The sequence below is a fragment of the Nerophis lumbriciformis genome, linkage group LG20 (assembly GCF_033978685.3).
Source record: "Nerophis lumbriciformis linkage group LG20, RoL_Nlum_v2.1, whole genome shotgun sequence".
In the NCBI taxonomy this organism is placed as follows: domain Eukaryota; kingdom Metazoa; phylum Chordata; class Actinopteri; order Syngnathiformes; family Syngnathidae; genus Nerophis; species Nerophis lumbriciformis.
In genome coordinates, this window is record NC_084567.2 from 16,622,503 (window position 1) to 16,649,707 (window position 27,205).

Consider the following 27,205-nt stretch of genomic DNA (forward strand, 5'->3'; position numbering starts at 1 on the left):
TGTATATGGAAAAAAACACACAATATTTGGTTTAACAAAAGCTCACTTTTATTATATAAGAAAAAAATTAAATCAAATAAATAAATATTGACTGTTACCCACCTAAAAAAAAATAAAAATAAAATAAATATTGACTGTTGTTACCCAAAGTATATTAAGTGGGATTTTTCAGAAAAACAAATATATACAGTAACACAAAAACAACCTGTCTCTGTGATCACTATAGGTGTATAAACAATAATATAGTGTTAAATAAAATCAGTCCCTTAGGCACAAAACTGAAAATAATACAGCTCTCCAAAAAGTGCACTTCTGCTGCTATTTGACATAACTGTTTGTTATAATGCTTTGACATTTTTGCACTATATTTCTTTATTGAAAGAAAATTCTATGAAGAGAAAAGTTGTTTGCAACTGTGGTCACAATGCTAAAAAATGAAAAGTTAAAGCTAAAAAAAGAAATACACTTTATTGAGTTAACATTATTTCTTTATAGGGGGAAAGATGTGATGTTATGAGCCAGGGAATATAACAACTACACTACCCAGCATGCAACGGGAGTGATGAGCATGCGCGGGAGCCCCGAAAAGTGTTGTTGCATGTCGCCATCCGGCAGCTAAGAATGAGGTTATGAGCACGCTGTGAAAGTAAACGTCAAGAACTCAGCCAACACGCCTCGTCTGCATTATTTATAATTAGACAGACAACACATATACAGTGTGATTTTGTTTTGTTTACAAGGAAAGAAAAACAAAAGTTAAAAAAGGAAGATCATGTCATATATGTTGTATATATATGTATGTGCTGTGGTTGCTTTAAGAACGTTGCGACAGCTGCCGTAAAGGAGGTGCGTTGCTAGCCTGGTTGCTATGTTTCCGGTTGGTCGTAAAAGTGTTGGTCATGTGTTTGTACCCTGCTCAAATCTCTCAGTAAAGTTATTCATTGGATTATACCTTTTGTTTTGAACTTTAATACACCTTGGAGCGCTTTTTCCGGTCCATTGTTTTTCCTGCTTTCCCTATCTGCGCCTAATGACTGAGCTACGTGACGTCATTTCTTGTGATGTCCCACGGGGCATTTCTGGTCGGGACGGGATTCGAATAAAGAACCAACTATTTTCTTTACTATAGTGGTCTCGATAATGGGTACCGGTTCTCAAAAAGGGATTCGAGTCCGAGGACTCGGTTCTTTTCTTATCAAACAACCGGGAAAATCGGTTTTGAGTATCATCCCTAGTGCCAAGCTTGTGGCATCGTATTCAAAAAGACTTGAGGCTGTAATTGTTGCCAAAGTATTGAGCAAAGACTGCGAATACATATACTATCTACATGCGATTAGTTTTGAATTTTTAATAAATTAGCAACATTTAAAAACAATATATTTTTTACATTGTCATTATGGGGTATTGTGTGTAGAATTTTTAGGGATTTTTTTTAATTTTAAAAAAAATTTCCGGATAAAGTTGTATCATAACAAAATGTAGAAAAAGTGAATACATCCAAAGGTGAAGCAGCTAAAAAAGTATACCTCGGTGTCGACAGAGCCCAGCAGCGGCCCGTCCTCGGTCAGCCGACCGCGCGTCACATTCAGAGCGATGACTCCTGCAGACTCTGGGACTACTCTGACAGAGTGTGAGAACCTCAGTGGGCTGTCATTACGTCTGATCCTCAGCTCAACACTGCTGCCGTTGGGCCTGAGGAGAGCCCCGCCTCCCACGCCCGTCAGCCTCACCGAAAACACTTCATCATCCTCAGGGATCTGGTCCATGGGACAACGATGCATCAGGAAACTGTACAACTTTACATTTAAGGACACTTTCTGGACAGTTGCTGTACCTGGTCGTCCCGGACCAGGACATTGAAGTGAACAACAGCGTGTCCGAGAGGTATGGTGATATTTCCTCTTGCTGGGGTGACGTCCTCAAAGGCGGGGTTGGGGCCACCGGAGATCTGCAGAAGAAAATGGCAGCATTTAACAAGCTGGACTTTTAAAGATAAAATGCATTTGGTTCTACCAGACGTGGGTGGAGTAGCCAAAAATTGTACTCAATAAGAGTACTGTTCCTTCAAAGCAGGGGTGTCAGGTTTGTTTTTATTGAGGGCCACATCGCAGTTGGCGCTTGAAACAGTGAATAATATGTCAATATTATTGAATGTGGATTCTCCTCATGATATTATTAGATAATTCCCTATGCTATTGATGATTATACACTATATTGCCAAAAGTATTTGGCCACCCATCCAAATGATGAGAATCAGGTGTCCTAATCACTTGGCCCGGCCACAGGTGTATAAAATCAAGCACTTAGGCATGGAGACTGTTTCTACAAACATTTGTGAAAGAATGGGCCGCGCTCAGAAAATCAGTGATTTCCAGCGTGGAACTGTCATAGGATGCCACCTGCGCGACAAATCAAGTCGTGAAATTTCCTCGCTCCTAAATAGTGCACAGTCAGTTGCTGCAGAGCTCCAAACTTTATATGACCTTCCAATTAGCCCACGTACAGTACGCAGAGAGCTTCATGGAATGGGTTTCCATGGCTGAGCAGCTGCATCTAAGCCATACATCACCAAGTCGCCACTGGACTCTAGAGCAGTGGAGACGCCTTCTCTGGAGTGATGAATCACACTTTTCCATCCGGCAATCTGATGGACGAGTCTGGGTTTGGAGGTTGCCAGGAGAACGGTACATTTCGGACTGCATTGTGCCGAGTGTGAAATTTGGTGGAGGAGGAATTATGTTGTGGGGTTGTTTTTCAGGAGTTGGGTTTGTCCCCTTAGTTCCAGTGAAAGGAACTTTGAATGCTCCAGGATACCAAATCATTTTGGACAATTCCATGCTCCCAACCTTTTGGGAACAGTTTGGAGCGAGTCCCTTCCTCTTCCAACATGACTGTGCACCAGTGCACAAAGCAAGGTCCATAAAGACATGGATGACCGAGTCTGGTGTGGATGAACTTGACCGGCCTGCACAGAGTCCTGACCTGAACCCAATAGAACACTTTTGGGATGAATTAGAACGGAGACTGAGAGCCAGGCCTTCTCGACCAACATCAGTGTGTGACCTCACCAATGCGCTTTTGGAAGAATGGTGGAAAATTCCTATGAACACACTCCGCAACCTTGTGGACAGCCTTCCCAGAAGAGTTGAAGCTGTAATAGCTGCAAAAGGTGGACCGACATCATATTGAACCCTATGGGTTAGAAATGGGATGGCACTTCAAGTTCATATGTGAGTCAAGGCAGGTGGCCAAATACTTTTGGCAATATAGTGTATTTGTTTTCACATACACTGTTAAAAAAAGAAAAGAAAAAGATTTTTTGGGTTAAAAAATGCCAGAAATATACCGTAAATATTACGATGGTTTTTACAGTATATACAAGTGCAGCTGGGATAGGCTCCAGCACCCCCGCGACCCAGAGAGGGACAAATGGTAGAAAATGGATGGATGCATGGATACTGTAAATTGAAACAAATGGTACCACAGTTTGTTTTAAAAGGTAAAATTATGGTGACTGAGCCGCCCTCTTTTTATGCCCTAAGGTTGTTGTTTTTACGGTGTATGGAAAAACGGTGCTACAGTATTTTTTACGGTAAAGTTCTGGCAAATGAGCTGCCAGTTTTTCTCACCACAAAATTTATTGTCATTTATACAGTGTACAATTTCATAGATGACCTTTGAAATCATAAATCAGGCAGAGAATTAACTATTTCCTTTTGTTTTAACGAAAAAGATGTTTGGAATATTTGGTAAGATAGTACTTGTTGCAATGTTAGATCATATTAAAGTTTAAAAAAGGTAGGTATGTGATTTCATGCAATTTTGTTGTTGTTGCAAAAACAGAAATAACGTATACATATTGTACTTTAAGAATATTTTTTTCCGGGCTTTCGCCTGTCATATAAAGTGACGTGGTGGACCCGATCTGGCACCTGAGCCTTGAGTTTGACACCTGCGCTTATTATTTAGGGGGGAAAAAGTAGGTGTACTGAATAACTGGTGAGTAACTTTGGTTTTATTTAGTTTTTTTTATATTGATGTAGTGATGTTAGTGTGTGTGCGTGCATGCGTGTGTGTGTAGGAGACAGCATGTGCTACAAAAGATGCACATTTTACACTTCCTTAAGACATGAAATCAGGGCTAATGTTAGCATCTGCGCAGCTAAAACATAAAAAATACATCTACAGCTTAGCCCAACATGTTGTCTATAGTTGGAAGTGGAATTCTTGTTTGCTGGAATGTGAACATTTCTACTGACACAGATGACAGCGCATGATACCAATGTTCTTTTTCATAGTAAACATTGAAGAGTTGCGCTGCCTCTTCTGACAACACTGTCCTTGTCAAATAAATGATTAAGTACTAGAGATGCGCGGTTTGCGGGCACAACCGCGGAGTCCGCGGATTATCCGCGGATCGGGCGGATGAAATTAAAAAAAATAAGATTTTATCCGCGCGCGGGTCGGGTCGGGCGGATTAATTAGATTTTTTTTATTTTTTTTTTATTTTTTTTTGCGGGTGGCAGTTAAACCAATTCGGAAATATATATACATAGTTAAATGTTGTTACCCACATACGAAAAACGAGCAGGCACCTGCTGCATATGCCACAACAGAAGAAAAAAAAAAGAAAAGAGATGGACACTTTTACGGAGCGGAGAAGGGACGCCTCGCCGGGGTCCGGGACCGAGGCCCCTTCCCCCGAGAGGGCCCCACCGAGAGCCGTAGCTGAGGCGATCCGCGAGAAGGGCCCGACGCACGTCCAGGGTCACTACCGCGCCCACTGCACCGACACCCCGCCTCGTCCGCCTTCGCCGCGGCTGGCGTCACGCGCAGCAGGTAAGCAGCTTACCTGCCCGCCACCCCCGGGGGCTCGTAACATGGGTCACTCCGCGCGCTCCGCCCGCGCAGCTTACCTGCCCGCCACCCCTGTTGCCGGGGGCGTGTAACAGGGGTCACTCCACGCGCAGTGCGCTCACGAAAGGGGTGGGGCTCACCCTGGTTGATATAGACAGCAGCTAGGACGGTGGCCATGGAAGTCGGAACCCGCTAAGGAGTGTGTAACAACCCACCTGCCGAATCAACTAGCCCTGAAAATGGATGGCGCTGGAGCGTGGGCCCATACCTGGCCGTCGCCGGCAGCGAGACGCGCTTGGAGGTGCGCTCAGCGCGGCTCCCATATGATTGCGCACTGGTGTGCGTCTGGGTCGTGACAGCGTGGCACGCGAAAGTCTGTGCTGCATTGGATCAGTCTCCTTTCTTTAACAGGCAAAAGCTTTATAACCTCACCATACCTGCCAACTTTTGAAATCAGAAAAACCTAGTAGCCAGGGTCCAAGGGCCGCAGGCCTCGGTAGGTCCAGGACAAAGTCCTGGTGGAGGGTTCAGGGCTTCGCCCCCCGACGCAAAATGATTATTAGCATTCAGACAGGTTAAAATGTTGCTAAAACCATCACTTTTCTATCAGTCACAGTGACTTTTCAAAACAAAAATATTACAGCAAAAATCATATGGGTTGATTGACATGTTTATTCTGTAAGCTAACTTCAATAGTTTGAAATTATTTTGACAGTTAATGCCAGTTATCCTGTCAACCTTTCACAAGACTTCAATTTGTTAATTGAAAGTATAAACAGTATAAACACTTTTTACAGTAAACAAATGGTAAAACAGTACTAAACAATTCCATTAAAAACAAAATTGGTGTCATTATTAACTTTCTGTCCAAGCTTGTATAATCTACTGCCTTGTTCAATTGTAAAAAATATTCTGTGCCTAAAATTCACATTTCTATCACAATTATCATACTGTAAACATGGTAAGCTAACTTCATTAAAATTAATAGTCCTGTCAATAGCATGGAATTACAATTCAAATGTAGTTTTTTTGTAAGCCTTTCAAAAGAATTCAAAATATGAAAAATTAATGAAAATTAATTTAAGCCATCAGACACTTGAAAAGTGGCACATCACATCTCTAATGTAATCATTTTAACTTTTCAACAGAAATAGCACTGCAAAAATATTAAGGACATACTTCTGTATTTTGGTAGTTATGCTGTCAACATTTAACAAGATTTCTTCAACTTGGACTTGAAAGCATAAATAGTATAAACACTTTTAACAGTATGTCGTGCTGTGAAATACAGCCGACAGGATTGCGCACCAAACACGAAGCAAGGCCAAAGCGCATGCGGTGCAGGAGAACAAAGGACTTCTTTCATTTAAGGTTTGTGATAAACCATCAAACTCATTCGTTAAAAGGACTCTATAGTAATATAAAGCGAATTTTTCTGGACATTATCATGCAAGAAAAGTTTATTTTTGGGACCGCGATCACCGCGTAATGATTTTTAAAGGTTGCATTACAAACATTTAACTGTCCCATGTGATCAGCCAGTGCGATTGGAAGTCCATGCTCAATTATTGCCTCCGTAAATAAAAGTTCGGCATTTATCACATCCAAAGAATCTGTTTGGGCGACGAAAAACGTTGAAAGTTTTCCACTTGTATCGCTAGCAACGGCATTAGACTTGTGTTTTTTTGTCCCAAAGTGGTCTTTTACATCGCTAATTCCTCCGTGTCCGATCGAAAAATCTTGTCTGCACAAGGTGCAATTCTCGTAGTTTTCACCCTTTTTTTTTTAAATTAATGAAAAACCGTATTTTTTATCACTGCACCCGTAACCCGGAATAGGTTGATGAAAACCGTACGAATTACGGGAAAACCGGAGTAGTTGGCAGGTGCCTCACTAATGCCTTGCATCGTCTATATTAGATATAACGGGCGGGTGCGGGCGGATGGCGGGCGGATGGCGGGCGGGTGCAGTTCTGATCAAACGTTACATCGGGTGGATGGCGGATGGTTGACGACTTTCTGATGCGGTTGCGGATGAAATACTTGCCTATCCGCGCATCTCTATTAAGTACATTTAAATCATGTCACTTTTTACAGTGCACGGTTGGAGTGCGGTCATGTGACTTCCAGGCTCCGTTTGATTGGTGAAAGGAAGTCATGTGACCGTGCCCGCTGGAAGAAATCTCTAATGAGTCAAAAGAATCCATCTTTGCAAGCAGTAATCAATAGATTGTAAATACAATGGAAGATTGAAATACGAGCCCCTCTATTTGCAAAGTTTTCGGCTTACAAACTTTGAGATCGCGCCAATCATGCCTTTGTGAGCGAACCATGTCTCTGTGTGCGAACGCTTCATTCATTCCTTTTGTGTCCCGCTGACACCCATTTTGTGTTCGCTCCTACTGAAGAGATCGAAGAAGCCAGTTCGTACCACAGCAAGTTTTTAATTGTGATGACAACGGACTTTGATGCCAAAGCAGACTTATTTCACAGCGTAGGAGAAGAATATCTCTCGTTCAGCGGAGCCTCTTTCAAAAGGCACACACACACACACACACACGGCCTCTCCCTAACGACGCCTCCCTTTCCCCTTCTCTCTGCTACTCTTGTGAGCTCTTCCTTTGTGGATGTTATTGTCAGTGGATTTTTAAAAAATTTTTAAATGTTTATTATTCTAACTATATGATGGTTAAGGTGAAGGAGTTTTGTGATTTGTGATCGTTTGTAAGGGCACCAAAGGGACATATGTGTGTGTGTGTCCGCTTGTTGGCAGAGCAGCGAATACAGGACAGTTAAGCTTGTCATTGTTTTATTTAGCCTGTTAAAAAATAGAAAGTTGATCCATAACTTCCTTGTTATGTTTGTTTGATATACAGTACTGCATAGCACTTTATATTGTGTTCAAAGTGTAGAAACCTTCACTAAAATATGGACTTTTGTCGAGGCTGGAACCCATTATTTATAATTACATTGTTTCTTATGAAGAACACCTACCGCCTCTCACTCTGGTGTGCGCTCCGCTGAGCGCGCCTCGGGACACGCCCCCCGGCGTTCCTCTCCTGCAGCAGCCGCGCCTCCGCACTCACTCTACAATCAACACACCTGATGCTGACGAGATCCCTGCCTTCATAATCCAGCGCATCCTGCGTTCCAGTGCCAGAACATAGCTACTTGTACTAGTACTGTAAGCCTTACACGTCTCTAGCTTCCTTGCCTATGTGATCCACGCTCTTCATGTTTCCCCTCCATTGTGCTCATTGTGTCTCGTCCTGTGTCGTCATCCAGCAGCCCTTCGTCATCCCCTGGTTTCGAGATGTGTGTCTCGTCTCCTTGGATCCCCTCTGGACTTCCTGCTGCCTTCCTGGATCTCGAACTCACGCCTGCCCCCGGACAACGACGCCTCGCACCAGCCCCTGACCACCCTGCCTGTCCCCGGACCTCCGAGCCTGCCTTGCCCTTTCTGGACTTCCGCACCGATCTCAACACTTAAGACTTAGACTTCCTGGGGACGGCGTGGCGCAGTGGAAGAATGGCCGTGCGCGGCCCGAGGGTCCCTGGTTCAATCCCCACCTAGTACCAACCTCGTCATGTCCGTTGTGTCCTGAGCAAGACACTTCACCCTTGCTCCTGATGGGTGCTGGTTAGCGCCTTGCATGGCAGCTCCCTCCATCAGTGTGTGAATGTGTGTGTGAATGGGTAAATGTGGAAGTAGTGTCAAAGCGCTTTGAGTACCTTGAAGGTAGAAAAGCGCTATACAAGTACAACCCATTTATCATTTTTATTGTCATTCAAATTTGAACTTTGCAGTACAGATAAGAAAAATGTTTTGTTGCAATTAGCTCATGGTAGTGCAGGATAAAAGAGCAATAAGGTGCAGATATAAATAAATGGATTACTGTACGGATAAATATATTGCACTTTTGCATATGCATCCACGTTTATGGATGTATGTTATATTGTCTTTATATTCCAGCGAGTTAATCCATTTTTGGGGGGAATTGAGGGGATTATTTTAATGCGTTCAACAGTCTTACGGCCTGAGGAAAGAAGCTGTTACAGAACCTGGAGGTTCCTCTACAGAGGCTGCGGAACCTCTTTCTAGAGTCCAGCAGTGAAAACAGTCCTTGGTGGGGGTGGGAGGAGTCTCTGCAGATTTTCTGAGCCCTGGTCAGGCAGCAGCTTTTTGCGATCTCCTGGATAGGCGGAAGAGGAGTCCTGATGATCTTTTCCGCCGTCCTCACCACTCTCTGCAGAGACTTCCAGTCTGAGGCATTGCAGGCTCCAGTCCAGACAGAGATGCTGTTGGTCAGCAGGCTCTCTATAGTGCCTCTGTAGAATGTGGTGAGAACGGGTGGAGGGAGCTGTGCTCTTTTCATCCCGACGCAAAAAGTGCATGCGCTGCTGAGCTCTTTTCATCCCGACGCAAAAAGTGCATGCGCTGCTGAGCTCTTTTTACAAGAGCTCCGGTGTGTAGGGACCAGGTCATATTGTCAGTTATCTGCACCCCCAGGAACTTGGTGCTGCTTACCATCTCCACCACTGTGCCTTTGATGAAGAGTGGAGCGTGGCTGGACTGGTGCATCCTGAAGTCGACAATGATCTCCTTGGTCTTGTCGACGTTCAGGACCAGGTTGTTGGTTCTGCAGCAGTCAACTAGATGTTTCACCTCCTCCCTGTAGTCCATGTCGTCGTTGTCACGGATGAGGCCCACTACTGTCATGTCGTCCGCATACTTCACAATGTGGTTAGTAGTGGACCTAGCGCAGCAGTCATGGGTCCTCAACATGAACAGCAGCGGACTCAGGACGCAGCCCTGGGGGGGAGCCGGTGCTCAGGGAGATGGCACTGGAGGTGTTGTCGCCCACTCTCACAGACTGGGGTCTGTCTGTGAGGAAGTCAAGCAGCCAGTTGCATAGAGGAGTACTGAATCCAAGGGGGGCCAGTTTGCTCACCAAGTGCTGTGGGATGATGGTGTTGAACGCCGAGCTGAAGTCCAGAAACAACATCCGCACGTGTGTGTCCTTTCCTTCCAGATGTTCTAAGCTCAGGGGGAGTGCAGAGGAGATGGCGTCCTCTATGGAGCGGTTAGGGCGATAAGCAAACTGGTATGGGTCGAATGTGGGGGGAAGTCTGGAGACAATGTATTCCTTTACCAGCCTCTCGAAACACTTCATTATGATGGGGGTGAGTGCCACGGGATGATAATCATTGAGGGAGGAGATTGTGGGTTTTTTAGGCACTGGAATGCTTGTGGCCGTCTTAAAACATGATGGTACCACAGCCTGGGTCAGCGAGGTGTTGAAGATGTCTGTGAGAACCCCAGCCAGCTGGTCTGCCCATCCCTTAAGCACCCTGCCCGGAATGTCATCAGGTCCTGCTGCTTTCCGAGGGTTCACTCTCCTCAGGGTTTTCCAGACATACGCTGTGTCCAGGTTGAGCGGCTGTTCATCAGGGCGAGGGATGGATTTCCTCGCCGGAGTGGTGTTAAGTGCCTCAAACCTTGCAAAGTGGTTGTTTAGGTCGTTAAGGAAGCTGGTGCTGTTGTCACAGGGACGGGGGGCATCTTTATAGTCCGTGATGACATGTTTGCCCTGCCACATTCGTCTAGTGTTCGTGAGGTTCTCGAAGAAGTCCTGCACTTTCTGACTGTGAACACGCTTTGCAAACTTAATGGCATGGTTCAGGTCAGCTCTGGCTGTTTTAAGTGCTACCATGTCGCCAGATTTTTAAAAGCCTTTGTCTTGAGCCTTCAGCATTGCACGTACCTCACTGTTCATCCAGGGTTTCTCGTTGGCCCGTGTGGGGATGTTCTTGTTCACACTAACATCCTCCATGCACTTCTAAATGTATGCGGACACAGACTCTGCATACTCCTCCACACATGTGTGATGATTGTCATTGGCGGCTGCCTTGAACATGTCCCAGTCTGTGCTTTCGAAGCAGTCTTGTAATGCTTCCATTGCTCCCTCTGGCCAGGTCCTCACCTGCTTCACTGTAGCTTGCTTTCTGATCAGCAGGGGCTTGTATGCAGGAATTAGCATCACAGATAGATGGTCTGAGGAGCCGAGGTGGGGTGCAGCTTTGAACGCGTGCTTAATATTGCTGTCCAGCGTGCTTCCACCCCTGGTTGCAAAATTCACAAATTGATGGAAATGGGGGAACACAGTTTTCATGTTAGCTTGATTAAAGTCCCTTGCCACGATGAAAACTCCCTCTGGATGTGTAGATTGCAGTTAATTGAAAGAGCAGTACAAAGCATTCAAGGCTTGTTTGATGTTAGCACTGGGAGGAATGTACACTGCTGTGAAGATCATAGCACTGAATTCCCGGGGTAAATAAAATGACCTGCATTTTATAGTTAATAGTTCTACATCGGGAGAGCAGTAACATGAGACTATCTTCCCATTGTTTAGTTTGAGTGTTAGACTGGCCTCCTCTCTTCCTGTTTTTAAATCGCTCTTAAAAACATACTTTTATTCCATGGCTTTTAACACTGAGTGATCTCCATCCTGTTATGGTGTCCCACAATGCACCTGCTGTGAACCTGTTTTTATGTTTTATTTATTTATTTTTTATCGTGCTCTGTTTGTGTTGTGGTGTGCTTGCTCGTTTCTCCTGTGATTTCTTTTAACCTGCCTATTGTACAGCACTTTGGCTACCCCTGTGGTAAATTTTAAATGTGCTTTATAAATAAAGTTGATTTGATTTGATTGTTGCGCCAGTTGTTGTTGATGTATATGCAAACACCACCGCCTCGGGATTTACCAGTGAGAGTGCTGCTCCTGTCCGACCGAAACATTGTTAGCCCTTCGATGTTAACTGCCTCGTCCGGAACGGATGGTTTCAGCCACGTTTCTGTGAGAAATATGGCGCAGCAGTCCCTCATCTCCCGTCTTGCATTGCATTGCCGTGCTGAAAATTGTAACTTTCCCTCTGGGATTAATAAAGTATTTCTGATTCTGATTTAAATCCAGCTTCAGGTAGTCCAGTTTGTTCTCCAGGGAGCGGACATTTGAGAGCAGGATGGAAGGAAGCGGTGTTCTGTGAGGATTAGCTTTTAGCTTTGTTGTTAGCCCCGCTCGGCATCCCCGTTTCTGCTTCCGATCACACCGCTTACGTCGACGGCCCCCGCTGGTACTTGGCTCCGCTGCTTCACAGGCCGCTGGATCTAGCCGGCGTAGTATTCCCATGCTACCGATGAGGTCCAGCGTATAAGCATCTTTTGGTCTAAAACTGTTTGATTTATTTACATTTAAAATTGTCTGGTGGTCGTATGTTACTATGGAGTGACTACGCTGGAAGTTAACTTTGAAATTTACAGAATTTACCAATATATTTGCCAAATAAGTTCCATTATTACCACGAGCCTCTGCAGCCGCAGCCAAGCAGGGCGCCGACGCACCTTCAACACCACCCGGTAACACTCCACATATAATCGTTACATATTGTCACACTATATACCTTTGGATTAGTCACACATTTCATTTATATATATTAATAAACACGCTGCAAGCTAACGACGTCCCTGCCTCCGTGCAGTCTCCTTCTCCCACTGTATCGTTACATTCACTATACAAACTTTTGGAATTATGCACCCTGTTCAAGAACCAATTAAGGCATAAATCAAGGTTCTACTGTAGTTATAATACTGATATAACTAGATGTCGAGATCGGAATGAACCTTAATGTGATAAAGTAAGTAAAAGTAAAAAGTATGTTGCACTAAAATGATTCTGACAAGTACAATGCATCCAAAAAGTTACATGAGTAAAAAAACTGGGTAAACGTTGCTTGTTACAACCCACCTCTGGATACCACTACACAAATATAGTCCATGCATCTTGGTAGTAGCAGGTTCCTCCTCCATTTGACAGTCTTTATCATAGTAAAATGTGAAGCTGCTTGCAAATATATTACACAATACAACATGTGTTGCTTTAGTGCTCACCTCAAAGTTCACAGTTACCGTCCCATAAGTCCCCTTTTCTCGGAGAAGGGTTAGAGGCACCAGCAAGTTTCCTTCTCTTGGTTCGTCAACGATGACCTCCTCAGTCTGCGACGTGAGACAGAAAATAGAAACATATTCAAATTTCTAATAATGGAAAATCTAGTTTGGTCCAAATGATGAGGGCAAAATAAGTGGCAATACATTATCTTAAACCAGGGGTGTCCAAACGTTTTGACTTGAATTGTTTCACAAAAATAATTGTGTCACAAAGTCAAATGTTTCACAAAATAAATAATGATTCACAAACTAAAAAAAAAAGTTTCACAAAAATAAAAAAATTGTTTCACAATCTCAAAAATGTGTCACAAACTTAAAAAAAGAAGTTTCACTAACACACTAAAGCAAGGAATTGGGAAAATTCATTTTTAGACAATATGATTTGCCTGAGCGGCTAGGAGACACCAAGAGTAACAAGCGGTAGAAAATGGATTAGAAAGAAAAGATTAAAAAATAAGAAAAATTGAAAAATTGAAAAAATTGAAAAAATTAAAAAAATTTAACTTGTGACTTCCTGTGGGCCGGATTTTGGATGCTGGGGGGCCGGATCCGGCCCGCGGGCCGTAGTTTGGGGACCCCTGCACTAAAGGATTCGCAAGTAGAACAACTATTTTCAAGTTATGCAGTGAAATTACTGCCAAAACTCCACAAACTCAAAAAAAGTTTTACAAACTCAAAATTGATTCAAAAATATTTTTGAGTTTGTGAAACTTTTTTTTGTGTGTGTTTGTGGAGATTTGGCAGTAATTTCAATCCACAGGTGAAGCTGTACTTGTCACGACCGGAACAGGACTCTGAACACAGATGCAGGATTTTCAGAAACGGATATTTATTCTGAACAGGGAAGGAGTCCAAAACGGGAGAAACAAAAACTGGCTATCAAACCAGACCTAACCTGACCACTATATATATATATATATATATATATATATATATATATATATATATATATATATATATATATATATATATATATATATACTGTGTGTATATATATATATATATATATATATATATATATATATATATATATATATATATATATATATATATATATATATATATATATATGTTTCTTTACAAAACTGTCAATACTGTCACACCTGGGTGTGACAGTATATATATATATATATATATATATATATATATATATATATATATATATATATATATATATATATATATATATATACTAGGGCTGCAACTAATGATTACTTTGATAATCGATTAATCTGTCGATTATTACTTCGATTAATAATCGGATAAAAGAGACAAACTACATTTCTATCCTTACCAGTATTTTATTGGAAAAAAAACCAGCATACTGGCACCATACTTATTTTGATTATTGTTTCTCAGCTGTTTGTACATGTTGCAGTTTATAAATAAAGGTTTATAAAAATTGAATTTTTTTTAAAAAATGCCTCTGCGCATAGCATCGATCCAACGAATCGATGACTAAATTAATCGCCAACTATTTATATAATCGATTAGTTGTTGCAGCCCTAATTATATCATGTATTATTACTTGAGTTAGAGTGTATTTATTTTAGCACTGTGTAATTGTATGTACAATTATTTTTCATCAGTTTTTATGAGCTCCTTCTTTTGCAGCATATTTGATTACTATTTAATTTTGACATCAGCCTGACCTAAGCCTTGGTAATAATCTTTGTGATTGACACATGCTTTCATATCATTTGACAAGGTGTGTGTCCTGTTAAACTGTAAATAGGTTCGATATAATGATTGAATGCAATTCAAATCTAGAGTAAGATTACTAATTCAGTGTTAATATTTGAGTGGGCCCCAGGCCCCCTCTGTAGTGGAAAGTTGGGCCCTGAGGTCAAAAAAGGTTAAGAACCCCTGTTCTACACAACAAGAGCACTCGAGAGTTTTTGAGAAAAATGGTTTACTCCCAATTTGGTCGCCGTGTTGCCAGTTCATAAAATATGTCAAAGTTATGGTATCCTTGTTGAGGGCATTCAAGTTGTGTAGTAAACACAATATGCATCCAAAGCTAATATTGGGTTTCTTACCGAGTTGAAGGCAATGATTCCAAAGGCGTTATCATTGGACAGGATGGTTATGGTGGCCTTGTTGGGTGTTCCCAGCGTCACGCCATTGGAGGAGCTCTGCACAGTGGAGACAATTCAGACGGTTCAACTCGGTCAGCACAGCTCCTCCATCAGCCACTCAGGAAGTTCCCCTGGCTATTGTGCCCCCACTGAGAGGCCATGGTGAGAGGGCGCACAGACAGGAAGCACTGGTCTCAGCTCACTTCATTTGTCACTTTACCTCTCGGCAGGACGCCTCTTCATTCTCCAGCTCTCACATTCGGCACTGAATCCTGGCAAACTCAAAATCTTTAGTGTGCTTACAAGCAAACAAAAGCTTTTTTTTTTTTTTTTTGCCTGTGGATTGTGTTGTGAAAGGGGAATTTCTAGTTTTTTTCCGAGCCTAATTGCAAAATAAAAGGAGACGCCATATTTTCGCCTGCACCTTTTGACTTCCCAGTGTTTGATGAGCATCTGCAGGTAGTGTCTTGGTGACCAGCATGTCTTAAGATTTAGATTAGTTTCTTTCAAAGGGAACAATGCAATTTCATAAAACACATGACTACACATGGTTAAAAAAAGCCAGAATTAGCCAGAAGGCTAGTTTTCATCTGTAGTCCTCTGGCCATGATGTAAAAAATTAAATTATTTTAAATTACAATTTAAAAGAAAAAGAAAGAGAGAGAGAGAGAAAAAGAAAAAAAGCACACAACACAAATACAATATAATAAAAAATTAAATACAACATAACACTTATCTTAGCATCAAAACAAGCTCATCTTTTAATGCTGGCAGCTGTAGGCGTTGATAAGCCACATTTTAAATTTTTTTGTGAAGGCCTTGTAAGTTGTGACCAGTTTAACCTCCTCGGGTACTGAGTTCCACACATTTGCACTCCTTACTGACCAGGCCCACTTACTGAAAGCGCTCCTGCGCAGAGGAATATAACAGTCACCTCTGACAGAGCCTCTAGTGACACGCTCTTTGGCTTATGAACTCTGCCAGAGGATCTGGAGCCAATTCATGCAGTACTTTATAGGTCAGTTTTAAAAGTCTGAAGACTGTCCCAGTTTAACCCTTGGGTAATGTTCATATTGTTGTTACTCAGCCAGCGTTTGTGGGTCTGATGGACCCGTTGCATTTTGTGGCTTTTAATGCCTCACAATCAAACACTTTTATGTTAAAATACTGAACAGATGTTTAATGGGATATGGTAAACATCTGTTCAGTATTTTAACATAAAAGTGTTTGATTGTGAGGCATTAAAAGCCACAAAATGCAACGGGTCCATCAGACCCACAAACGCTGGCTGAGTAACAACAATATGAACGTTGCACGGAAAATTTCTCTGCCAGTTTCTGCATCCCACAGGGATTCTTCTTTTGTGTTTCTGCATCTGCGGTTCCCACACAAGGTTGCAACATTGTTTGTCAACACTGTCTGCTCTCATTTTCTCGCACATTTGACCCTCTGATGTTCTGTGTACCTACACTCTGTCCTCCTCCTGTGTAGGCCTGCTCTGTGTGTGTGTGTGTGTGTGTGTGTGTGTGTGTGTGTGTGTGTGTGTGTGTGTGTGTGTGTGTGTGTGTGTGTGTGTGTGTGTGTGTGTGTGTGTGTGTGTGTATGTGTGTGTGATACACAGAACATCAATTTCCACACTTCTATTAGCCCCGGGTCCAGTGGACCCGGACATCTTATATGTAATAGAAAAATGAGCCAAAGTCAGTGAGCATCAGTTTGAAAAATTAATTAATTGTATAATTTGTCTTTTAATAAAAAATTAAAACGGGTCCCACAGACCCGAACACCACCCAATGGTTAAAATACTGTATTTTTTTTAGAATGCACAGTGATGATAGTGCCTAGGTTTTTTATCCATAACTTTAATTGCTTGTTTGTACAAGATTTCCAATGTTTTTTGGGGTTTTTTTTAACTCTGACTAGCCTGAGACCAGCTGGTAAGGCAATAGTTGAAGTGGCTGAAAATCTTCGAATGCAAATACAATTTCGCAGCTTCAGTTGACATTTCATTTCGAATTTGCACGAACATTTGCGAGATTAAACTTGACTATTTTACACAATTTGCCAATATGGGTTTTAAAGGAAAGCTCTGAATCTATTATTAACCCGAGATATTTATATTGGCTGACAATTTGTATTCTTTCTCCATTAATATGTATGTCGGGGTCAGATGATGCTTTTTTTGTTTTAGTTACATGCATGCCTACAGTTTTGGAAACGTTTAGCTGCAGACCACACTCCTGCAACCAAGTTGTAACCAGTGTTGGGACGTTATTGAGCGTTATTTTTTATATTCAGTAACTCAGTTACCGTTACTACATGATGCGTTACTGTGTTATTTTACGTTATTTTTTATGTAGTATCGGCTAGAAACAGAAGATCTGAGTGTGTTTTATTGGAGCGCTTCGGTGGAAAAGAAAAGGCGTGCTTTGTGTGGGTGGGGGGGGGGGGGGGGGGGGGGCTCCCAGACCGTAGTTGAGGAGCGCAGGGGAGACGTTCCTCCAGGGCCTATGTACTTCGGGGCTAACAACCTTCACTTTACCCGGAAGTGGGTCTTTACAGCTGAGGGTGAATCACGAGGCCGGCGGTTTGTTGCAACTTTGTGACTTTATTGGACGCAGCCATCCACCAAGCTAGAGCACCTGCACGCACTCACTGTCGCCGTTCCCTCACCTCTTTCGCCCACTCACTCACTGAAGTCACTCACCTCACATGCTGTCATATCTTAAAGGGCCACACACACACACACACACACACATACGCTACTCTCATAATAACTAACAAGACATCATGGCGAAGCCAGAAGTCGAGTTTCTTAACATGGAGACATTCTCAATACTTTTCTTTTGTCTTGAACAAAGAAAATAACATTTTAGTTAAATGTAAGTTGTGTCTTGGATCAAAGATCCTATCTACTTAAAGTTAAAGTTAAAGTGCCATTATGTTGCAGCTATTTAAAATAGTTTTGTCAATTTGTTCTGGCCTGAAATAAATTGGCCCTTTGAAACATATCTTTGTCTTTGTGTGTTGTATGTAGACCACATTGCTTTTTGAGTTCAGTGATGCAAATGCATGTCAAGTTGATCAACAGATTGTATTATTCCTCAGTGCAATAATAGTACTGAAATGAAGGCTAAAAGGGCATTAATGGGAGCCTTAAAAAAAAGGGGGGGGGGGAAAGAAGTAACTAAACAGTTACTTTTCACAGTAACGCATTACTTTTTGGTGTAAGTAACTGAGTTACTTTTGAAATAAAGTAACTAGTAACTAACTATTTACTGGTTTTCAGTAACCAACTCAACACTGGTTGTAACATAAGACATTGTTTTAGTGAGTTTAGCAGCAACAATGTCTTGTGTGTGCTATAAAGCTGTGCATGAAAGACAACAGCGTACTTAGGTCTTCATCCATTTATTCATGAAGAGCTTTTCCCGGCTGTAAGAGAACTTTGTCGTCACTGCTGACCTCTTGTAGTGAGTGGTCACACACTCACAGCCAGGTGTCTGCTGACACACATGATGAGCTCGTCTGCTCACACACACAACCATTAGCATTATTAATACCTCCACAGTGGGTACAGGTACACTGGTCAGCACTGAAATGGCTGCTTCCATGGAAATAAATGAACCAGTTAATCTGTACTCCATACACTATACAGTCGAGGTCAAAAGTTGACATACACTTGTAAAGAACATAATGTCATGGCTGTCTTGAGTTTCCAATCATTTCTACAATTCTTATTATTTTGTGATAGAGTGATTGGAGCACATACTTGTTGGTCACAAACAACAATCATGAAGTTTGGTTCTTTTATGAATTTATTATGTGTCTACTGAAAATGTGACCAAATCTGCTGGGTCAAAAGTATACATACAGCAATGTTATTTTTGGTTACATGTCCCTTGGCAAGTTTAACTGCAATAAGGCGCTTTTGGTAGCCATCCACAAGCTTCTGGTTGAATTTTTGACCACTCCTCTTGACAATATTGGTGCAGTTCAGCTAAATTTGTTGGTTTTCTGAGATGGACTTGTTTCTTCAGCATTGTCCACACGTCAAGACCCAACCTGCGGGTTGATGATTTTAGGTTGTCCTGAAGTTGTCCGCGGTTGGGTGTTCCAACAAGACAATGACCCAAAACACAGGTCAAAAGAGGTAAAGGAATGGCTAAATCAGGCTACAATTAAGGTTTTAGAATGGCCTTCCCAAAGTCTTGTGGACAATGCTGAAGAAACAAGTCCATGTCAGAAAAACAACAAATTTAGCTGAACTGCACCAATTTTGTCAAGAGGAGTGGTCAAAAATTCAAGCAGTAGCTTGTGGATGGCTACCAAAAGCACCTTATTGCAATGAAACTTGCCAAGGGACATGTAACCAAATATTAACATTGCTGTATGTATACTTTTGACCCAGCAGATTTGCTCACATTTTCAGTAGACCCATAATAAATTCATAAAAGAACCAAACTTCATTAATGTTTTTTGTGACCAACAAGTATGTGCTCCAATCACTCTATCACAAAAAAATGAGATTTGTATAAATTATTGGAAAGTCAAGACAGCCATGACATTATGTTCTTTACAAGTGTATGTAAACTTTTGATCACGACTGTACATTCAATATTTTATAAGGCATTGTTATTACCATAAATTCCAGACTATAAGCCACTACTTTCTTCCTACACTTTGAACCCTGCGGATTATTAAACTGTGCGGCTAATATTTTAACATGTCTTCGCTGAAAGCCATAATGCAAATAGTTATTTTAAAAAAACAAGCAAATACACTGAAAATGTGTGTTATAGCTCGTGCTATGGCACTATCTTTTGGACAAGTTCGCTCACTGCAGGTGCTTTTTAGAGCTTTGAATTGTCCATCTTCTAAGTCGTTCTTAGCGTTTCTATTCAAACGGATTCTTCATTCATCACTCCAAGTAACGTTTGTAAGTTTTACAATATATCTAAAACAATTCTTACCTACTAAACCGGCCCATGTGTGATGTCTGTCGGAGTGTTTTGATGCATGAGCTAATATGAGCTACTCAGTGGCCTAATGGTTAGAGTGTCCGCCCTGAGATCGGTAGGTTGTGAGTTCAAACCCCGGCCGAGTCATACCAAAGACTATAAAAATGGGACCCATTACCTCCCTGCTTGGCACTCAGCATCAAGGGTTGGAATTGGAGGTTAAATCACCAAAAATGCTGCTGCTCACTGCTCCCCTCACCTCCCAGGGGGTGAACAAGGGGATGGGTCAAATGCACAGGACAAATTTCACTACACCTTGTGTGTGTGTGACTATCATTGGTACTTTATCTTTAACTAATCGTATTACTTATTACTAATTTAGAATGGCATTATTTTTGTATCGTTTCATTTTTGTAAATTTACCAAAACTTCACCGTGGAGTGATTGAGTCTGTTTAATCGATTGGAGAGCTAGCTTCCGCAGCTAGTGGGTCCATGACGAAGACTTCTGTTTTGTTTGATAAGCCGTTTTACTGCCCTGTTACAGACACCGTTTGGAAACAATTATGGTATGTAAATAAACATTTACAAAATATGTCTGTGTAAATAACTCATTCTACAATGTATATATCTGCGGCTTATAGTCCGGTGCGGCTAATATATGGAAAAATATTTTTCCTTCTAAAGTTTTTTGTGGGTGTGGCTCATATAGTCCGGAAAATACGATATTCTCAAATATTTAAAATTTCATTTTTTGCCTCATTATAATATGAACCTAACTGTGACGATCTGTCACATTCACGTCGGGTTGTGTTTCCTTGGTTGCCGTTTATTTCCTGTCAGCGCTCCTATTTTGGTTCCATTTCCTGCTTGTCTTCCTGAGCTCAGTTTCCACTGCTGATTGGCAGCCTGGCCACACGTGTTGTCAATCAGCTGGCTGCCATTTATGCCTGCCTCGCCCTCCAGTCAGGGCTCGATGATTGGTTTCCTGGTATCCTGTTTCCTGTCTCCTGTTATCCTATTAAAGTCATGCTCTCCTGCGCTACGCCTGCCATCTCTGCATCTCGGGGTTCACCACCAATTGATTATATAAATAAATGATAAATGGGTTGTACTTGTATAGCGCTTTTCTACCTTCAAGGTACTCAAAGCGCTTTGACACTGCTTCCACATTTACCAATTCACACACACATTCACACACTGATGGAGGGAGCTGCCATGCAAGGCGCTAACCAGCACCCATCAGGAGCAAGGGTGAAGTGTCTTGCTCAGGACACAACGGACATGACGAGGTTGGTACTAGGTGGGGATTGAACCAGGGACCCTCGGGTCGCGCACGGCCACTCTTCCACTGCGCCACGCCGTTATGACACTAACCTAACCAAAAAGTAGTACAGTCAAACAATGTCAATCTACATCCTTAAAGGGGTCATATTATGGAAGCTGACTGAATTTTTATCCTTGAATACTTAAATACTTAAATCTAAACTGAGAGCGATTGAAGGAGCCTCAGTTATCTGTAACTGTTTTACTTGATGTCCATCCTGTCATTTTGATGTGTAATGTGAATGTGATTTTAATGTGTAACTTTTCTGCCTCTTGACCAGGACTCCCTTGAAAAAGAGGTTATTTATCTCGATGGGATTTTCCTGGTTAAAGGTTAAATACATTTTTTTTTTAAATAATGATTTTTTTTTCTACATTCAAAACACTTCCTTGTGTTCTGCATAACAGGTAATTGTGGTTATTTGGTTAAAATTCAGCATGGATTATGTTTTATGGACAGTTTTCAAGCTGGTTTTTGACCCTATCTTCAGGTTGTGCCATTTTGTGGGCGGTCTTATTTACGTGCCTCCACTTCGACTGGGTCTTAGGCTATGTCGACCCTAAGCCGGATAACCCCTTAAACCAATAATTATTTAGCCTAAGCCCCGTTTCAGCCACACTAAACCAGCGTTTAAGGTTCCCCTCCTCAAACATATTTTTACACGGGTAAGTGCGCCGCGTATTTCTTGAATCTCCGGCTCTTAGCTTTGTATGGACTCATTGATCGTTTACAAACTGAGCTCTGAGAGGAAGTGACGTCAGAACACAGGAAGTGACATCAGAAAGAACGCGCCACAGCCAGCTTCATAATAAAGCGGTTTCGTAACTCGGAGCTAACCACTGGAAAGATGGAGGCGAGTCATCCAGACATGCCCGTGTTTCTCATTCTTCTACATGTACAGATGCTTGTGGAAATCACACATGAATACCTTAAGAGAAAGTGATTGCAGCTATTTGGGATACAACACTTCTCAGACGGCAAGAGAACTTTCGAATGTCTTCCGGGACGCTGCAAAGTACACCCCCGCTACCACCAACCCCCCACCCCACCACACACACACACACACACACACACACACACCCACACACACACACACACACGCACACACACACACACACCTTAGCGTCCCGGAAGAGTTAGTGCTGCAAGGAAAAAAATGTGCCTTGGCTCAGAAAAGTTTGAAAAACGCTGCCTTAGTAGATATAATGTGGTAAAAACACTGCTTACATTTGCGTTCTAACCAACATTACTTGCAGGATCAACCTGCCTGGGAAGTACCAGCTGACAAAAACAATTCACATCCGGACTCATTCTCCCGCTCTACCTTGATGATGGATGTGTGAACCCACTTTCAGAACACATTCATCCTGCAGACAGCTCTCCAGTAAACTGATAGGGTGGCATTTGGCCAAAGCTTTGTCTTCACTGTAGTGTAAATAGACGGGCCTCATCTTTTCTTCCACTTTTCTGGCAGGCTAAATACGGGCGTGCACCACGGAGAACTATCCGGATGTCACCTAAAGACGAAAGTGGTGAGGAATGTCAGTCTTGCTTTCCAAAGATGACAATCAGCGCATCGCAAGGGTTTCGTGCTGACCTCATCCGTCAAACGTGACAGTTAAATGCCACAATAACACCATGGAGACAAGCCTCTAGGTGTAAGGCATCCCGAGCTCTCTTGTGTGCGTTACGCTCTTGTGTGCGTTACGCTATTCTGTCTGGACTCAATACCTCACTTGGAAAGTGGTAAATTCCACAAATGAAAGTAAGCTTTCATCTACTAGTGGGTTCAGGGAGTGGAACAAAGTACATAACGGAAAGGGCATGTGGGAGAATATAAGAAAGTGCTTTGAACTTGTGGCTGTCAAAGTCCCTTTCCTTTCACAACGGTGTCTTTTAAAATGAGAACCTCAAAGGCACTCTGGTCATGTCGTCCTCCCCACCCTGTTTGACCCTTGTAAAGTCCTACGGAGAACACACATCAAAGAGCCTACAGCATTGAGCTAAAGACCTTACTATGCTAGACGCCCCCACAACTCATTGCTCGGAAGCTGGTGTTGAAGGGGAACAGCACTTTTTTTGGGAAATTTGCCAATCCTCCAAAATCTGATACAAGAACACACATTTCCTTTTCCTTTTCTGTTTCTTCTAAACTGTAAAAAAAAAACTGCTGGCGATAGGCGGCTAACAAGGCATGAAATGGGATTTCAGCTATTCCGCCCATAAAGCACTCTAAAAAACATTCAAAACCTCTAACAACGTTATAAATACATTTAGTGACAGGCATACAATCATATACTGTAAATTCGAGACTATCAGCTGCTACTTTTTTTCCTACGCTTTGAATCCTGCGAATTATAAAAGGGTAATTTACGGATTTTTCTTCGTTGACGGCCATCAAGCAAATAGTTTTCATAAAACAAATGCAGACACTTGAAGAGTTTGCTCACTGCAGGTGCTGCTGAGTGAAAGCCTACAAGTGTTTCCTGTTGTTTAAAGCTATGAACTGGAAGTAGAAGTGCCGTCCTGTCTTCTAATCTTTCGTAACGTTTACACTCGTATGGATTCTTCATTCATCACTCCAAGCAACGCTTGTAAGGTTTACAATATAACTCAAACAATTCTTACTTACTGAACCGTCACATGTGTGATGTCTGTAAGAGTGTTTTCACGCATACGTATGTGTACGTGCTATAGTAATGTAATGAAGCAAGCGTCGTTAGCATTAGCTGATATGCTAACAGGTTTACGAGTGTCTGTGTTAGTATTATTAACTTACAATAGCATTCTTTTTGTATTGTTTCAGTTTCACAAATTCGAGCTAGCTTCAGCGGCTAGTGGGTCCATGACGATGACTTCTGTTTTGTTTGATCAGCCGTTTTACTGCCGTGTTACAGACACTGTTTGGAAACAAATAAGGTATGTAAACAAACATTTACAAAATCTTTCTGTGGAAATCAATAATTTCACAACGTAGTACCGTATTTTCCGCACTATTAGCCGCACCTAAAAACCACAAATTTACTCAAAAGCTGACAGTGCGGCTTATAACCCGGTGCGCTTTATATATGGATTAATATTAAGATTCATTTTCATAAAGTTTCGGTCTCGCAACTACGGTAAACAGCCGCCATCTTTTTTCCCCGTAGAAGAGGAAGTGCTTCTTCTTCTACGCAAGCAACCGCCAAGGTAAGCACCCGCCCCCATAGAACAGGAAGCGCTTCTTCTTCTACTGTAAGCAACCACCCGCCCGCGTAGAAGAAGAAGAAGCGCGCGGATATTACGTTTCATTTCCTTTGTGTGTTTACATCTGTAAAGACCACAAAATGGCTCCTACTAAGCGACAGGTTTCCGGTTCATGAAAAGACGCAATCTCTCCATCCGCACACGGACTACTATTTCACAGCAACTGCCTAAAGACTTTCAAGAAAAGCTGGCTACTTTCCGTGCATATTGTAAAAACAAGATAGCTGAAAAAAAGATCCGGCCAGAGAACATTATCAACATGGACGAGGTTCCACTGACTTTTGATATTCCTGTGAACCGCACTGTGGATACAACGGGTGCACGTACGGTGAATATTCGCACCACAGGGAATGAGAAGTCATCCTTCACTGTGGTTCTAGCTTGCCATGCTAATGGCCAGAAACTTCCACCCATGGTGATATTCAAAAGGAAGACCTTGCCAAAAGAGACCTTTCCAGCCGGCGTCATCATAAAAGCTAACTCGAAGGGATGGATGGATGAAGAAAAGATGAGCGAGTGGTTAAGGTAAGTTTACGCGAAGAGGCCGGGTGGCTTTTTTCACGCAGCTCCGTCCATGTTGATATACGACTCCATGCGCGCCCACATCACGCTGGTTTTTAATATATTATTAAAGTTTGACTGACCTATCTGACTGTTTTTTTGACATTCCTTTAGCGCAGTTAGATGCGGCTTATAACACGGGGCGGCTTATAGGTGGACAAAGTTTTGAAATATGCCGTTCATTGAAGGCGCGGCTTATAACCCAGGGCGGCTTATGGTGCAGAAAATACGGTATATGGAAAAAAAAATTTTTCCTAAAATTTGTTGGGTGCGACTTACACTATATTGCCAAAAGTATTTGGCCACCTGCCTTGACTCACATATGAACTTGAAGTGCCATCCCATTCCTAACCCATAGGGTTCAATATGATGTCGATCCACCTTTTGCAGCTATTACAGCTTCAACTCTTCTGGGAAGGCTGTCCACAAGGTTGCGGAGTGTGTTTATAGGAATTTGTGACCATTCTTCCAAAAGCGCATTGGTGAGGTCACACACTGATGTTGGTCGAGAAGGCCTGGCTCTCAGTCTCCGTTCTAATTCATCCCAAATGTGTACTATCGGGTTCAGGTCAGGACTCTGTGCAGGCCAGTCAAGTTCATCCACACCAGACTCTGTCATCCATGTCTTTATGGACCTTGCTTTGTGCACTGGTGCACGGTCATGTTGGAAGAGGAAGGGGCCCGCTCCAAACTGTTCCCACAAAGTTGTGAGCAAGGAATTGTCCAAAATGTTTGGTATCCTGGAGCATTCAAAGTTCCTTTTACTGGAACTAAGGGGCCAAGCCCAACTCATCATTTGGATGGGTGGCCAAATACTTTTGGCAATATAGTGTATATACCGGTGCGCTCTATAGCCCAGAACATACGGTAATTTGGTTGTCTATTTGTAGTAGTTCATATCATTGTTCTTGTTTCTCAGTCAGTACAGATCGTGGTCCTTTCACACTATAATGTATTTCACATTGCTCCTACAATAACAAATGTCGCTCTAGCTTGGTTAAAATGCAGGCGCTTTGTTGGCGGTTATTGGATATTTTTTTACAGGGCTTTGTAGGCGGAACAAATGAATGAATCCCCATTACATGCTTTGTTTGCTGTCTCTTGCTGGCAGTTTATTTCTATTAAGTGCACACAAAAAAGAGAAAGTATTGAACGTTTTTGTCTTCCATTAAGATTGTGAACGATGGACAACATTTTGAAAAAAGTGCAGTTACCCTGTTAAGCTGGTCGGCGGATGACTCCAAGCAGTGTAACTTGGTGGAGGGGATGTTTGTAAGGTAACCGGGGTAGCATCAGTACACAAAAATAGTAATGTAGACAGTAAATCCACACACTGGGCCTTTTACCTGGAGAGTGAGGTTGAAGGTAAAGGTTTCGTCAGCTTCAGGCAGGTCATCGTCCTTCACGGCAATGAAGATGGTCTTACTGGGTTCAGTGGACAGCAGAAAGGCTGCAGCAGTAATAGCCTCAAAATCGCCAGTGTCCACTCCCTCCAACTGAAATAAATACAGCAAAAGTAGTGATTTGTATGTTTATATACAGTCGTGGGCAAAAGTTTACATACACTTGTAAAGAACATAATGTCATGGCTGTCTTGAGTTTCCAATAATATCTACAACTCTTATTTCTTTTTGATAGAGTGATTGGAGCACATACTTGTTGGTCACAAAAAACATTCATGAAGTTTGGTTCTTTTATGAATTTATTATGGGTCTACTGAAAATGTGACCAAATCTGCTGGGTCAAAAGTATACATACAGCAATGTTAAGTTTGGCAAGTTTCACTGCGATAAGGCACTTTTGGTAGCCATCCACAAGCTTCTGGTTGAATTTTTGACCACTCCTCTTGACAAAACTGATGCAGTTCAGCTAAATTTGTTGGTTTTCTGACATGGACTTGTTTCTTCAGCATTGTCCACACGTTTAAGTCAGGACTATTGGAAGGCCATTCTTAAACCTTAATTGTAGCCTGATTTAGCCATTCCTTTACCACTTTTGACATGTGTTTGGGGTCATTGTCCCGTTGGAACACCCAACTGCGCCCAAGACCCAACCTCCGGGCTGATGATTTTAGGTTGTCCTGAAAAATTTGGAGGTAATCCTCCTTTTTCATTGTCCCATTTACTCTCTGTAAAGCACCAGTTCCATTGGCAGCAAAACAGGCCCAGAGCA

The 27,205-nt window shown here is 42.2% G+C and overlaps 1 protein-coding gene across 1 annotated transcript in view; it reads right to left on the minus strand.

The window, feature by feature from the left end:
* adgrv1 (adhesion G protein-coupled receptor V1) overlaps positions 1-27,205 on the minus strand; it is a 513,902-nt gene that overhangs the window by 443,628 nt on the left and 43,069 nt on the right. The window contains exons 3-7 of the mRNA XM_061980535.1: positions 26,380-26,529; positions 14,901-14,996; positions 12,805-12,909; positions 1,835-1,948; positions 1,527-1,757 (exon numbers count right to left, since the gene is read on the minus strand). Coding sequence (XP_061836519.1) covers positions 1,527-1,757; positions 1,835-1,948; positions 12,805-12,909; positions 14,901-14,996; positions 26,380-26,529 — 696 coding nt within the window. The remainder of the gene's footprint in view (positions 1-1,526; positions 1,758-1,834; positions 1,949-12,804; positions 12,910-14,900; positions 14,997-26,379; positions 26,530-27,205) is intronic.